The sequence below is a fragment of the Phalacrocorax aristotelis genome, chromosome 13 (genome assembly GCF_949628215.1).
Source record: "Phalacrocorax aristotelis chromosome 13, bGulAri2.1, whole genome shotgun sequence".
Taxonomy (NCBI): Eukaryota; Metazoa; Chordata; class Aves; order Suliformes; family Phalacrocoracidae; genus Phalacrocorax; species Phalacrocorax aristotelis.
The window spans coordinates 10,522,389-10,538,611 of record NC_134288.1 but is presented as its reverse complement, the minus strand read 5'-3'; the positions used below and the strand labels follow the sequence as shown (position 1 = coordinate 10,538,611).

General features: G+C 39.8%; 1 protein-coding gene across 4 annotated transcripts in view; it reads right to left on the bottom strand.

Moving 5' to 3' along the window:
• Nucleotides 1–2,080: 2,080 nt before the first annotated feature.
• The window catches only part of DNAJC5 (DnaJ heat shock protein family (Hsp40) member C5), a 28,422-nt gene continuing 14,279 nt past the window's right edge, over nt 2,081–16,223 (bottom strand). For 2 of the 4 annotated variants that reach the window (XM_075109102.1, XM_075109104.1), the window contains exons 2-6: nt 12,463–12,530; nt 7,244–7,380; nt 4,648–4,861; nt 3,262–3,433; nt 2,081–2,524 (exon numbers count right to left, since the gene is read on the bottom strand). In XM_075109102.1, coding sequence (XP_074965203.1) covers nt 2,421–2,524; nt 3,262–3,433; nt 4,648–4,861; nt 7,244–7,350 — 597 coding nt within the window. In that variant the 5' untranslated portion in view covers nt 7,351–7,380; nt 12,463–12,530 and the 3' untranslated portion in view covers nt 2,081–2,420. Of the gene's footprint in view, nt 2,525–3,261; nt 3,434–4,647; nt 4,862–7,243; nt 7,381–11,508; nt 11,628–12,462; nt 12,531–12,953; nt 15,506–16,223 lie in introns of those variants that run through there. The other 2 variants (XM_075109103.1, XM_075109105.1) reach the window with 2 other exon arrangements.

Genomic DNA, 16,223 nt, shown 5'->3' with positions numbered 1-16,223 from the left:
TATAACAAACTACAGTGCATGGGAAACAGCCTTTTCCTCGTTCTACTGCGTCACTCTGATCAACTATGCTCGTTTACCAAATGTCTAGCACTATTTATTTTTTTTAACCAAGAATATATTTGCACAGATAAGGGCAGTTGCAAACAGCGAGGTTTTAGGGGACAAAGCCTGCAGATATTCAAGTATATTCCAGCGTGCAATTTGACATCAAGAACAGGCTTCAGGCAAAGTCTGTAAGGACAGCCAATGTGATGTTATTTTTTTAAGCCTAAAGATTGCTTTTCATTCCAAGGGGTCACACAAAGACTTTAGTTAAATAAGGACCTCAAACCAAATCAGACGCGACTGTCCTCAAAACCACCCAAGAGAGTTTTCCAGACAAAAGTATCTTCCAGTACCACCAAGTTTCATGTCTAAAAGAACGATCAACGAGGAAGAAATGACTCAACAAGCGTGCTACTGAGATCTAGCCAGTTAATTAAGAGTAACATTTCTTTCTGAATTTTTGGGACCTGATGTGGTAACACAAGCATGCTTATTTGCAACAAGCTCACATGCAGGCAACAAACATGTGCTTGTACCAACAGCTACAGGGAAGTCTGATTTTGCAAACGTCCCTCACTTAGCATTGAGACCGTGTTAAGCACGTTTTCTTCTACCCAGCATGTTTAACACAGATTCACGTCAGATTTTATGCGCTCCATCATTTTCAGCTCATGCAAACATAGTGTGAAAATATATTCAGAACAATCCTCTGGCAGGAGAGTCACCTTCATTTTCTGACGGTTTTCTTGCAGACCGACAGTGCTTTACCCCATTCAAAAGTAACACCTGGATCTCGTAACAGAGCAGCATGAAAGACCTTCAAAGCAAACACCAGGTGGAAGGCTGTAAATAGCCTCTCGACAGAAATAGGTGAAAAATGAAAAGGGGAGATGGGGGATACAAAGGACGGTAGAGGCATTGTGATATAAAACCACAAAGATCAAAATTAAAGAGGCTGTAATTAACTGCTAAAAGTACCAAGTGTAGGTTCTCTGGTAGCTGTTCTAGATCCTGACTCCATGTCATCTAAAACAAGATTATTAACAACAAAATATACCAGCAATTCAGCAGCTGCCTAAAATGCTTTGTTAACAGTTAAATCACAATAAACTGCATTTCTAGAGCAGTATTGAATGTGATTTGGTTTCAAAATAGTACAGGAAACCTTTCAATGGTTTCCTCATAGTTGTTCTGAGGAAAAGAAACACATTGGTGTAAACAAGTCTAAATGCAAGACAATGTGCAAATTACACAATATAAACACAAAGGTGTGTTCTTAAAAAGCCATAAGTACTCCACAAAGACGTTCATGAGAAAATCAGAGACAGCATATTATAAAAGCTTTAAAAAAAAGGACACACAATACCCCATTTGTCTATCACTATCTCAAATTATTAGAACAAGTGTTTAAAACCCAGTTTTTTCTAAACATTTACGCTGTTGCCTGCTGTCTGCGTTTTACTCACTTGCTCAGTGAAAAACCAATTAACCAGTTTCACTTTAAGATTCTCATGCATTCAAAAAAAAAGCTGCACTATTTGGTCTTTAGCAATTCAGGAAAATGACTGAACTCAAACCAAAACAGAATCGTGCTTGAAGTTAAAATCCCACTGCCACCACCGAACAAACCCATTCACCGTTGGTTTTGTGACAAACTACAGTTTGCGGTTATGTTGTCACTGAAGATCGCCTTACACATAAATTGCTGTTCAAAGATTGGAAACTCTCCCTTCTTATTTTTCAAGGTAGATTTATTTAAGCTGAACACCAGCATTAAAGAGAACTCCAGCTCTGCAGGACTGGCATTTTTTGGTTCTTGGCTTTGTAAACTTGCTTAGATAACATAGGAATAGAAGAAGGAATAAAAGAACTGGTTTGTTGCACTCAAATGAAAATCATGAACTTTTAAAGGTCTTCGACAGCTCAGCTGTATGGAAGAATGGTGGCTTCTGTGAAATTTTTTCTTTTTAAATCTCATTTTTAGGCCAGTAGCACTGCTTAGAATGCAGAATGTCTCCATCACACTTATACTGTGACAACTCAATACATTACACCACAGACATTTAACATAACTCCATACATGCTATAAAAAAAAAAGGGAACAAAAAAAAAGAAAGGAAACAAATAAGACCGTAGCTAAACTGCTTTAAATACTGCATGCTACAGCACTTCACGTATCATCAAGATACGACACTGAAAGGTGACAAAAGGCTGAAGGGATTACAAAATATTTTCGGCAGGTTGGAAAGCTGCCGTCTTACTGTGGCAGAATTATTCCCCCTCCCCATTCCCTACTTCTAATGTTCATGATTCTAATGTTGAGTTGGCCATGTTTTTTTTTTTTTTATCCATTCTAATTACAGTGTTTCCTTAACTTAATTAAATCCATCAGTGTGGTAGCTGGGGTGAGAGTCAGCTGTGAGCTGGGTTGTCTCCGTGGCTGATGCTGGCTGTATCACAACAGGTGCGTCTGAGGCCTCTGAAAAGTGAGACAAAAGGCTTAGCACACCAGGGGGAAAAAAAACAAACCAGCATCGTATGTTTTGGTAAGCATAAGTTACATCTCCCTGCAACACTCTGATAACGCAGTTTTATACTCCTCTAAGAGCATGATGTTAATTTACTGTTTTTCAGTCTGCACACAATACCATTCGACTCAAGTCTACGTGTGGAACATTTATCGTATTTCCTTCTCCATGTAAGAGCAGCTGATCCTTGCCCACCATTCAGCAATGCCCATTAAAAACATGATCAGAGCACACACAAGGCTCTACAATTTTTTAATTAGTTTAATTCTACAGAAATAGCATTGTATCTTCACAAAGAGTAATAGATATAGCTATTAGGGGAGCAGTCCCATTTCCTTTACACCTGACGGGGCTAACATAACTACCTTGACACCCCGCATCCGTTGGGGTCACAGGTGTCTGGCTGGTAATGTTACTCCAACAAGTGGGAAGGAAGCCAAATGATGGTGACCTGCTGGCTCTGAAGCTGACTTAGGGTTCAGTGAAGACCCTCCTGGAGTTTTCAACAACTGTAGCTCTGGTGTTAGTGTTACCCACGTAACTCTTGTGTCACAAGCATTCCATCACCGTCACCTACAATCCGAGACCTGTGCTGATCTCTACAAAGCACATGCTGTTCCTTAACCAGCACACAGAGCACCTGGTCAGAGACTGACGGTCATTCTAGAAATCTCACAGCGTTACCTACCCCTTTCATCTGACTGCAACTGTGCCTCCAAGTCCTCTGGAGAGACGTAGTATTCCTGCTCTTCACCTTCAGGAGGTTTGGGTTTACACTTCCCACAGCAACAATTACAGCAGCAGCACAGACAGCAACAGCAATAGCAGCCTGTGATAAGCCCACAGAACACAAACAAGGCCTGCAGAGGGCAGAAGACAGAGAAATATTTATAACCTGTGCCTACCACGCTGTGACCACTGAGTTTGTGAGACTCAGATATGGAAACCAAAAATATAGCAATGTAGAGGCAGAACTTACTAGCTACAGTTTTATACTTCATCACCACAATATATTTAAAAATATGTGCAAAACTGGCCACCGCTCTCAACATTTTACACTGGGGTGAGTACTGCCAACCTGGTTTACTTGAATTCCTACCATTTACATTTAAGTGCACTATTCTGCTACACCTAGAAGAAGATACAGGTCTAAGAAGTGTATCTATATTAAAACCTAGAGGTACAATAGTTTAGGATGGACTGTAACTGACACACAGGTCGCAATGTACCTACAGCACGGACTTTGACCTACCCAAGGCTGTCGGCATGGCTGCAAAGCTCACCATGAACTCTGAAATGCAAAAGCCTAGACAATTTCAGTATGAGAAGCATGTAATGTACAACGTATAGGTTTTTTGCACTTTTGAGTAAATGTGGTGATCTTAAAATGTGTTACTTAAAAAGATAGAAGGATATTACACTTAAAGATAATTCAAGTCCAGTAAAATACAGTAATTCCTTGGTACTGGCAGAAGACTCTGAGAAGGCACATATACGACAATTGTTACACCTACTGCATGCGTGCACTACTTTCAAGCAGCCTTTTTGCATGCATTTGTGAGGAAAACTGAGCTTGCAGTGTAATTCTGGTTTACTGGTGATACACCTCCTGCTGCACAAGAAACAAGGACAGGCAACTGAACAAATAACCAGGAGTCTCTCAAGTCAGAGAAGAGCTGAAGTGACATTCGTTCAGGGAAGCCCCTGAGTAATTTCTAAGAACACTTCTAAACAGGATCTCCTGTGTGAGCTCAAGTTCACAGTCAGGACTTGTTTTGCAAAATCATTTAGCAGGTGTTAACCAAACAGAAAAGCCCCCAAATCCTCATCGCTTAAATCCACTAGAAGGGACTACACTTCTCTTGGCAATAAGTCTTGCTTATTAGGCCTGTATCACTGAAAGGCAATAGAAAAACACTTCTGAAATACAGACTAACACAGCAAGAGAATGTTACTCACCAGGCATCAGAAATCAGCAATTTCCAGAAGTAAAAACAAACACAATTTTCAAATGGAGCTCTTTAAGAGTTTTAAATGCCAATCCAGAATAACTTCTCTTTGCACTTTTATTTACCTTTGCCCACCAGCTGGATAGCACGAAGTATGTGTTCACATTTTCTTCACCGAACTGTTCTGCTACATACAGACCCAGAGAACCATACTTATCATAGATGTTTCGCTTTGTGGCATCGGTCAATATTGCGTGTGCATTATTGATCTCTTTAAATTTTTCTGCTGCCTCTGGATTATCAGGGTTTTTATCAGGATGATATTTCAATGCAAGTTTCCTGCAGAAAGAAAAAAAGAGATAGTTATAGATTAAAAACTGGGATTTGGGTTCCTGTTTTTTTGATATTTTTTTTTTTATTCCATAGCCTGTCACTCAAGGGAGGCTTTCAAGTTCCAGTTGGTTTCCTTCATCTGTGATTCAACTCCCCTGATGATTCTTCCTTAGATGATAACAAAAGGCTACAGCACTGTCTAGCTCAGTTCACAGGACTGACTTGATTGCTGGATTTGGCCCTCAGAAATCCAATGGAAAAAAAGAGAGACATTGAAGAAAAGTAGTACTCTTTTTTACCCCTCAGTTCCTGCAATTTCCACCAGTAAGTTTTGCTCCTGCTAAAGCAAAGACCAAGCTAACAGAAAAAAGACACACCGCAAGCCTAAGATATAGTACCAAAGGCTAAATAAAAGCAAGCTGCCACAGCTAATCTGCTATGTCTGAACACAAAAATAGAACAGACAATCACTTGTGGTTAATTCACCAATTCCTGTACAGGAACAAAGTACTTTTCAGTTCAAGGCTTGCTAGAATAGAAAAAGCTTCAGAGTTTCGAGATACCAGGAAATCACAACGTACCTCCCTTAATCATGCCAGATCTCTTACAACTAAATGACAGCAGTTTACAGTCCCCGGAGATCTCTGAACACAGCACAAGAAAAAAATCAGATTAAGCACTGATAAATTTGCTAGTTCTGACATGGCCCAAGCTATTTATAGAAATGAGTAGATATAACTGGCCAAACCTCCTTTTAAACAGAAAAAATGCTGTTTTGCCATTTGAGCCATTTGTGCTCCCAAGTAGAAAAATGATACAGAACTGTATGCTAACAGTCCTCCTCCACCAAAAATGGTACTTGTCCTCCTACAGAAAATCACCACAAAGTCCCATATTTGAAAGATACACTAGAAGCCCGCAGACATTGGCATGACAACTTTACAGTGAGGAAATATTTAGAGAAACGTAAAATAAGGATTTGTGCAAGCCCACATTTGGGCATGCATGCAAGTATATCACAGCTTTCAGACAATAAATTGAGTGTGCACTTGAAATACTCAAACTGTAAATGATGCTGCTCCGCTAAATAATGGGGTTGAGGACTGAAATAATCACAGTTTTTATAGTTAGAGGGAGGTTATACAAACCTGGAAAGGGCTTAGCTACTATCAGGCTGGCTGCAACAGATAAATATTTTTAATTTCCCATTTCCTACACGTACACGAACCCCATAGCCCACAGGCCAGCAAAGGATGTTCCCATGGAATGAAAACAAGAGGTGTCAATCCTCCTCTTGTATAGCAACAGCAGAGGAAACAAGATTTGATGAAGGTTCAGGTAAGTACGAAGCAGCTATGTTTCTCCCTAGGATTGAGTTGGGTTGTGCCTCCAAAAGAAAAACCATTGCAGTTTTTCCCCCAAGAAGGTAAAATTATCTTCCAGTTGCTAAGGCCTGAAGATTGCTGATTTAAACTTCCAGTTAAAGGTTTTAGGAAGACACAGCTGATTTTTGAGAATCTGTGGACCCAATTTATTCAGGCTTCACCATGTAGTTGCCATCAGTATTAAAATGTAACTTTGAAAGGGAAAAAGTTCCAATAAATGTTAAAGACTAAAAGGGAACAATTCCCAAAATTAATATCTTCAAGTAAAGATTACTACTGACCCCTAGTGTAACGTTAAATACATTGCCACTTGTCAAACAGTACACAAGTGGAGCTCATGCTTAATAAGGTGAAGAAGCAATGGCATTTAAGCAGATTTGGGGGGAATGTGGAAAGAGAGGATGTTGCAGGACTTTTGTTTGTTTTTATTTGGTCAGTGTGAAGCCCTTTCATGTGTCTAAGAAGTGAAATAAAGTAAAAAAATCCTCTTTTAAAAATAGTAACTCCACATAGAATAAGAAATTTTGAATGGATTTTTAAAAAAAGTCATTGTTGATACTCAGTTTTCATCCTTATTTGCATCTTTAATCTATACCTCACTGTGCCAGCATTGGAAATGATGGACAAGAGGGCAATACTACACATCTGTGGTCTCTGTAAGCCAGACAACAGGCTATATAACATGAAGAATTTAGCTCTGATCACACTGTCTTAAAACTGTTCAACTTTAGATAAAGACCTTTCAGAATGATACTGCATATCTGAGAATTTAACCTACTAGAGATGAGATGTGAAAATTTAACAGCACTTAAATACAAAGCCTAGGCAGGTTTTTACATCAACTTTTGCAAGAAGCAACCATGTTTTCACCTGGCTTTCTTACGTGTTTTTTTTGCAAAAGGCATAAATAAACCAACCTGAGCCTGTATGTTAATATGACATCTGTTGAACACTTAAAGCTACTTGTGCTATTGGGCAACAGGTGTAAAACTCGAACCTTTACCTGTATGACTTTTTTATATCATCTGAAGTGGCATTCTTGTCCAACCCCAGCACGTGGTATAATGATTCTCCAGAGGTAGAGAGGGAACGTTGCCTCTGGTCTGCCATCTCGAACTAACCTGAAGAGAGAACTGGTCCCTGCCAAAAAAGAGGTTAAGATATACTTAAACAAAAAAGAACACAGACCTCAGTAGTCAAATCACCCTTGAAAACAGAGCTTGCGTGTGAAAATTCATCTTTTGTAAGGTTTAAATGTGCTTTGAGAAGACTATTAACTTATGTGGAAGTTAAAAAGTTACAAAACTCAGTTAATTATCAGTGAAAGCAACTACTGCATTTTCAGCACAACACAGGCACCCTAGAATCACTGCTGTACATACTCAACTCTTCTTTCCAAAAACCCAAAATCAAGAGCTGAGGTATAGCTATAGATATGTACTGCATAAACATCCTTAAAGCTGCTCCATCTTCTTTCTTAGTCTCAATATTAAGATAATTTATTTGTGATAATACCTATAAAAACAACTTGACAACAGATAGGTTGCTATTACATTAAGTCTGTCTTTTTGTACCACACTTGCACAGGAGTACGCAATTTCATTTGTATTTTCAATTGCATACGTTCTGTTACATTAAAAAAATTTATAAAACCTCCACGCACGCTCCAACACCCCAGCCTCCCATCTCATCACTGTCACCAGGTTGAGCAGAATCCTTTAGACAAACCCTGTTTGACTACGTCTGTGCACCCCACTATGAGAGAGGGAATGCCTGCCCACTTACATAGGGGAAATCTCTTATAATTTAAAGTCATGGCTCAAACATTTAACATATATTACAGTTAAAATCATACTACTTGAACGTGAATTAACCTCCTGCTCCAAATTCAAATGGGAAAGACCCTAGAGGTCTCCCCTGTGCCATGCCACGGAGTGATATGGTTATGTCCTCTAACATCCTGAGGAGATTAGCAGTTGCCATTCCTTAGCTGCAGAACTGCAGCAAGGATGAGCATCGAAGAGAAAGACTATTGGCTATTTTTGGATTATGTCATTACAGTTAGCCTACACCAGATTATGTAGTCTTTGAAAAAGATATTTAAAGCACCAGACTTTTCTAATTTAACCCTTTATCTTATATAACAAAGTTAATAACTTTGGCTTTTAAAAGGCTACCTGAAAGAAATACTCTCAGACATGGCATCTTGCACTGCCTGGTTCTTGGTATGACCTCATAATGCTGGTACGCTTCACAAGAAACACAGTTCTGTTTGTACCAACACGTGGGTATTGTCATGCCTGTACAAGCGTGACTAGGTGGCGAAGATGTGGATATAGCCATTGTGACTTTCTTGTTCATCTCAGAGCGTACTGTTCACTACTCCTCTGCATTTGGCCTCTCCAACTTTAGATCAGTTTAACACTGGGCACTGCGTCCAGCTTCTTTGACTGGAGTACACCAGCTAAAGTAGGAAACTCTCATCGTATTTCCTTCAAGTGGTCATTGACAGCTCTGGTAAGTTTAATTAAAGGCTACCTAAAAAGGAAGCCATACATTATTATTAATAATAATAAAAGGTCTAAATCCTCATGCTTTGGCTACGAATTCAAAATACACCCCAAATCTGGAAGGTGAATATGTGCATAGTGAGAGAAAATATCTTATTTCTTTTGAAGAATACTGTTCAGCTACCAAAAGGTTTCTGTGAGAGAGGAAAATTATTGAGTTTTGCAGACACAATTCAACTGATTCACTGATTTGGGCACAATCTCATTCAGTAAAAGGGAAAAAAAAAAATCAGGAAAGAAATCCCGCACCCAGGGATACACCAGGCAGAACCCTCTGCAACAGCCTTTTCCCATCCACAGCTACAGGTGAACCTGGCCACAGCCTCCCAGCCCCCTCCACCCAAGCAGTCCCACTGCTGAGGTCAATGACTGATGATCCTGATGTCTATCTGGTAATCTAGCTAATCGCACAGGCCTGCTCTGACGGCCGTCCTGGCTCCCCCACGCAGCTTCTCCTGCTCTCCGACCACCACCACTTCCTTGCAGCCTCCCTACGATACGTTCCTGCAGCTCTATCATGCTGGTCACCTGTCAGCAGCAGCCAGCCAAGGGGAGCGTCTATCACTACTGCGCTTTGCCAGGGACCTGTGGGATTAATCTGAAGACTGGGGGGTGGGGGGAAATAGCATCCTGGTTGAAACTGTACACGGTAATTTAGATCTTCCAAAGGGATTGCTTCAAACTGGAGCTTCAAGGGCATTATGAACATTTGTGTTGTTTAAAGTCTGCAGCTCTGTTCAGGCGTAACAAACTTCCTTTAAAAAATCAATCCAACATGCCTTTGGTGCACAGATGCTGCAGATCACAGGTATACACTATGTGCTGCCTAATAAAATCTCCGCTGTTAAATTAGGGCCAATCTGTTTAATAAAAATAAATTCAATTTGATCCAGGCAATGTCTATCAGTCCGCAGGCTGCCCATCAAGAATAAAGACAGACGCAGGAATAAAATTCCACGCTGCTGCTATCTTTAATCGCTTCAATCCGAACAGCTCAGGGTATCTGGAGTTCGGTGGAATGAGGTGTCTGTTTTTCAATACTGGCATGTATTGAACACGTTGGCCTTGGCAGAAGAGTGGAGGACAAGGTGGTAATGGGAATTCATCTGGGAAGCTTGTTATTTAAGGGAACAGAAGAGTATTATACCTAGGAACATAACCTTTGGCTTTTTAAATATGAAACAGACAATAAAAGTGCAAGTTATTTAAGTTCAGAGCACTCCATAAACCAGGATATTATCTATCCTACTGTTTTTACAAGTGGCTCTAATTCACAGTACTGAAAGCTGCTCTGTATTTTTAAAAAAGTCTTGTATTCAGCAGCAACAAGCCATCTGCTACATATTCTAACCAAGCAGGATGCCCTGAAGAGGTTTCTCTCCGAAGGCTCTGAAGAAAGGTAATCCCCTGGATTAAACAGCACACTGTTTAACCATCTGTGTACCAGAATATCCTGCATTAGTCAGCTTTACCAGAAGATGCAACTGTTTCCAGCATGACTAGGTAAGTATAATTTGCACCACCTTGCTGAAAAGACTTATATTAAACCTGATAGGTTATATAGGGAAGCCAGCCGTAGCATTTTAAATACATCAATGGTAAATTGAACCTTAGAAAGGCTAATTTTGTTTTTAGCTTCCCAAAATAATCCTGTCAAGTTTCATGAATCTGGTGATATCTGAGTTTCTGCCAGGTCTGCTGACCCTTCTATAAGTTGTATTTAACTCATTAAAATGGCAAACTATTATTACAGCCGAGAAAAATGAGTAGTTCCCTGCCAGTTTAGGAAATTACTCACAGAACATCCCAAGGAATGCCAGCACCAAAAAGGGTGATGGCAGAGCTGGTGGCCAAAAGCAGGGAAGGAGGACTAAAACTTCATCTGACCCTGCCTCAAGATGCTGCAAAGAATTTAACTGGAGGGGGAAGATCAATTTTTCCAAGAAAACGTGCTTAGCTGTACGGCAGGACAGAGGGTGGAGGTTACTGACGCTGCGCGCACAGGGAGCTGAGGTTTGTAAAAACACTGCATCGCATCTGTCGGATCCCTGATGGAAAGAGCCGCCTTGTAGCGATAAAGGGACAGAGGCCTAATTCAATGGACAGTATCAACAGTATTTCAGCGTTGTTAGCATCTGAAAGCAGGCTAACAGCAGGACTTTTAATTCCACTTCAAGTATGAAGCATTCAGTATTTATTCATGAACAAACCACTGGAAACCATAAAGTTAACATGTTGTCTGCAATATCACTTCTCCCATTTCCAATTAATTCTGTACATTTCCCCATTTAAGTCAGAAAGCACAGCCGCTCACTTGAATTTCCTCACTGGAGGAACTCTGCTTTTGGAAGGAGTTGTGGCTGTTCAGCTCCACTGATAAAAATCAGAAGGGGCAGAGGAAACCAAACAATGTTAACTTCAAAAAATACTACTACAGCAGAACACTGGGGTACAATCTTCACCAGAATTTAAATTTTCTTAATACCTATATATTCATAAGCTTACGTTACTGAAAAATAAAATCACACCATTAAAGCAGGTACCATTGCACAGACCTTTACGTATGTGCTGTTCATAATTTTAGTGAAGTTTCTATCTTCAATGTAGGGATTCTGGCTGCCAACAGCTGTTCCAAGAAGTGAAATCCTGCTGTAACAGACAAAATCCACCACCTCCTGACGTGGTAGATGATACTTACCTACTAGACACAGGTTAATGGAAGGTCACTAGCCTTAATGGATACTCTCTATCCAAACTGCATGTTTGCAAACAAGTTCAGTTGAAACCAGAAGAACAGAACAGCTTCCCAGTCTTTCCTTACGACGCCAGTAACATGGACAATAGAAAAAAACCCCAAAAGGGGCAAATAAGAAACAAAAAGAACGAGAAAGACACTCAAAGCTGGAAGTGCTGGACAGAAGAGGTAGGCTGCTGTCCTAGCACAACCCAACCCCACCAAGGCACCAACCCTGCAAGTGTGTTTCATACAAACTGTTATGTTGTCAAGCCCTCTGCAATTACAGTTTTAAGAACATATTAGCATACGATTAAAGAGTCTAGCTTGGAAATATTGTTTTGCCAGCTCTTACAAAAATTCTGTCTAGTTGATGCTTTATTATACAACTTTAGGAAGCTCCCGCATATTTTAGGAAAGATTTGTATTCCACAAAGCATTTCTCGTTACTGACGGGTAAAATATGTCAGTTAAATTTAAGATTACTAGCTTTTCAAAGATTTCCAGTGTAAAAAAATTAACTACAGGCATTAATCTTCGAATAATTTATTTTATCTGAACCAGTATTTACTAGTATAAGTCTAAATAAAAACACCAAGTCAGAAAACACTTAGTAAATATTGATTTATCACAAAAATGAAATAGCATCACTGGCCTCCGCATCCTGTCCATCTGTCTCAGATTCATTTAGAGCCTTTCTCACAATCTGGTATTTTTTCGAGGATGAAAAAAAATAATTTTTATAGGGGAGGGAGAGAAACATATACAAGATTGTATTATCAAGAAAAATATGAGGTGTTTTAAGCTTGGCTTCATGAGGTATTAGAGAGTTCTATAAGAAACTTTGAACTTTGTTTCCTCGGCATTCTTTTAGTTAGTCATTGAAATGCAAAATAAATCAAAAAATACAGTACTTACCTGGTGTCTAGTTCGAATATTCTAAGGCAAGTGGTAACAGCGTCCACACGCTTCTAAAACTGAATCTCCTATAGATAAAACAAAAGCAAATCAATTGTTCGCTAACTCTTGTGTTGAGGGCTCTCTTCCAAATTATCATCACATTATTTTATTTTAACAATACTTGTAATATGCTAAAGACAAGACGGAAGTGAAATAACAAAAATGTAACCTTCTATACTTATACAGAATTTTCACTTAAAGCAGGCAAGTATTGAAGCCACCGGGAGTGTGGAGGCATGCTGCAGTCTGGATGCGTTCAGTAGGCACGCACCTTCCTATGACAGGGTCAGCTGGCATCAGAAAATGTATTTTAAAGGCTGCATTTAAGTATTTTCATTATGCTTTCACTCAAATGCCACCTCGATATGAAAGTCCAGAATAAAACAGAAGTGTTTTTACCATCCAAAATATTTTATACTACAGTAGGTTTCCACAATGTAAATACTTACCTTTCAAATTGATTAGCTGTCAGAGTAAGTTACAAACATTTTGAAGCATAGATTCAAGGGCTCTGTGCTTCTATCTGTAGCTTCAGCTTCTTTTCCCAAACCTTCTACCACAGGAAAGACACACACTTGTCTAAAATAAAGATACCAGTCTTCACACTGAAACTCTAATAACCATTATCTGTTTAAGACTCTGGACGTTTTCAACTTAAGCATTTGTGAAATACCTGTACTTAAAACAAGAGAAGTGTGTTTTTTCAAGTCTTGATAATCTGTAATGTTGTTAGAGAGAGACAGCTAAAGAAGCTTAGCTAATACAGCGGACTACAAGCGCCGGCACACGAGAAGCGGGCACACAGCCTGCTCTACCACCCTTCAAGGGAGCAGCCAATCACAGGCACAGGGCAAGGCGAACCACAGCGGAGTAAGACTCTGCAACAGCCTAGAGAGGTGTAGTGGTGTTCACATGCCAGATGCCTTAATGACAAATCAACCTAATTTAAAAAAAAAATTCAATATAAAAACAGTATTGTCTGTACAGCACCTTTCTTTGCAAGTTATTAACAGCATTGCCACTAAGACGAAGGAGACGCACAAGAGTATGGAGCAGCTGAACGTTACTCTGCCATTTCTAACACCATTCTGCCCAGCATCAAAATTGGTTCATGTGCTTCAACAGAGGAGCGATGCCAGCTCATTTTGCCAGGACAAATGCCCATCAAGAAAACCACAGTTTTATCCTATTCACACTCCCTCTTCCTGAAGCAGATTACCCAAAGAAGAAACAAGCCTCACTTCAGCAGAGAGAGAGGAAGAGAACCTGAGATGACCCAGCAACACAAGCCCCTTCTCTCAGCGGTCAAGGCAAAGTTAAACAGATTGCTCCAGATCACCGATCACACAAAATTAAGAACAAATGGACAAGAGGAGCCTGGGACATGCTAGATGGTGCTACAGAAGAATTTAGGGAAAAATCACTGCAACAGATTAAAGTATCTTTCCAATTAAGCAGCTACAGGATACATCTAACCCACGTCATTAATCACAAAGTCACTTATGCATTAGATTAGTAACAAACTTAGTGAGTGTAACTGCAGAGCAGCTCTTACCCGGCAAGTCATCGTTTAATCATCATCCAAACTCTTTCAACAGATTCCAGAGAACAAGCTCTGAATGTACTTGAGAAATAAACTCCCCGTTCAATTAAAAACTACGTCTTTCACAAACTTGGAGGGTTTGGTGCCGCAGACAGAGATGTTGGGAACACACCTGGTAAGCTGCTGTCGTTACTGACCACAGAATTTGTTTTATGCAATCTGTAAGAAGCTGCTTGATCTTAGCAGCATGTCCATAAATAAGAATCAACCAGCCAACAGCTAAATAATCAGCTTACTGTTGATAGATCTATTTAGTTCATTTGATAGATCCCGTCAGAGAACTCTCCCTGAAAAACGAAAGGCAGGGAGCACACAAGCTACAGGCAGAGTTTAAACTTTCTCACTCAGAGTGTGTGCAATATGAGAGGGTGAACCACCTCTCAGATGAGAAGTGTCCCGTTTTGTGAACCCATGAAAGCTTCTAGGCTCCCTGCCCACTGTTCCCTTCATTACAAGGTGATCAACAACAGAGCGATTTTAACATATTCTTTAGAAGGCTGCGGATGGTGTCAGGGCTAGCTATCAGAATTATGAGCCAGGCTCTTCGGACACTGGCAACTGGAACAGACCTACTCGGATGGACGAGTCCACCAGTTTTGCCTGTGGTTTCTGTAAATTTTCTCTTTCAATCTCTAGCTAGCAGATGCACAGAAATTCTTATTTCCTAAATAAGCTCTACCTTCATACCGAGATGAAGACATCTTTAAATTTACCACTAATTCCATTTCAGACAGCAACCTAAGCTTCAGAAATGTTGACAGTCAAACTGATCAACAGCTACAATATGCTTAATTTATGGATGTACACAGTTGGAAATCTGTGAGTGGAACAGGAGAAGAAAGCAAAGTCCAAACATACTTTGGAGATTTGATTATACTAGCTTGCCTTTGACAAAATGAGATATCCTGCTAAAGTCAGCATTTGGCACATAATGAAGTAAATGAAATTACAATGATGTGTGGATAGAAGCTTCAAACAGCTCAAATAAAAGATTCCGGCCCACACCTCATCAAAAGTCCGTCAGAAGAAAAATCTTTATTTTTCATAGCACACATACACAATACCTAGCTATGTACAGAACTCAGAATATACAGAAAAGTCATTTTTTTATGTTAATATGGTTGCAAGTACCAATCTTGTCTTCAGCCTCACCGTTATGCCAATACCAAGTTTCATCACAGCAGAAAGCCTGATTTACAGCTGGAAATAACTGAACAAGACCAAAATAAATTCCAAAGGAAGCCACCACTTACAAAAAATCAAAGTACACGAGAAAGCCGTGCCAGCTATCCCGCATCGCCTCTCCCTCACTGCAGCCTCCTGTGCGTGCTCCCTGCCAGCACCGCGGCCACCCGCAGGACGCCTTTCTGGGGTTTTGCTCTCTGGGTGTCTGTTGCAACCGGCAATTCTAATTTAGTGACTCAGGAATGTTTTGATCTACCCATCCAATCTCATTATTCAGCAGGCCAGATCCACTGACCCAGAGCTCTACATAATACCCTGCTTGTAATGGCTTGTATACATCTTCCCTCCTTATTACATGATATTCACAATACAAACAAAAGGACAGAAAACGAAGGGACAGATGCCAAAAAAGAAACAGAAGCATTTAAGATCAAGATTAACGGATGTTACCATGTTTCAAAAAACACAAAAACTCAAAGGGAATAAGCAATTGTTTAAGAGGCAGAGAATTTATACGTAAGTATAAAAATCAGAACATTAAAGAATGATGAAGATACGATAACAAAAGCAAGCAAAGCTACATAAATACAAACTTTATTCAATAACTCATTAAAATTGTGATAAGTTTTGTAACACAGATGAAGAAATATACTTAGGAAGTTTGCGTGTTCTTTAAACCATTCTCCTCACACTAAAACCAGCTATTCTAGCCTCGTTTGTCCTACAAATCTGATTTTGATTCATCTAATATTATATTTCCCCATATACTGTGACCATAAATAGTCTACCTCTAACCAAGACATACATACATACTACCTTTTCCTTACAGAAATCAGACACGTTCTCAGATCTAGTCTTTTTGATAAAAAGGGCCTCTGTTTCTTCTGTCTACCTTAACCTCCTCTGACAGATGCAGGAGAACCATTTTTAT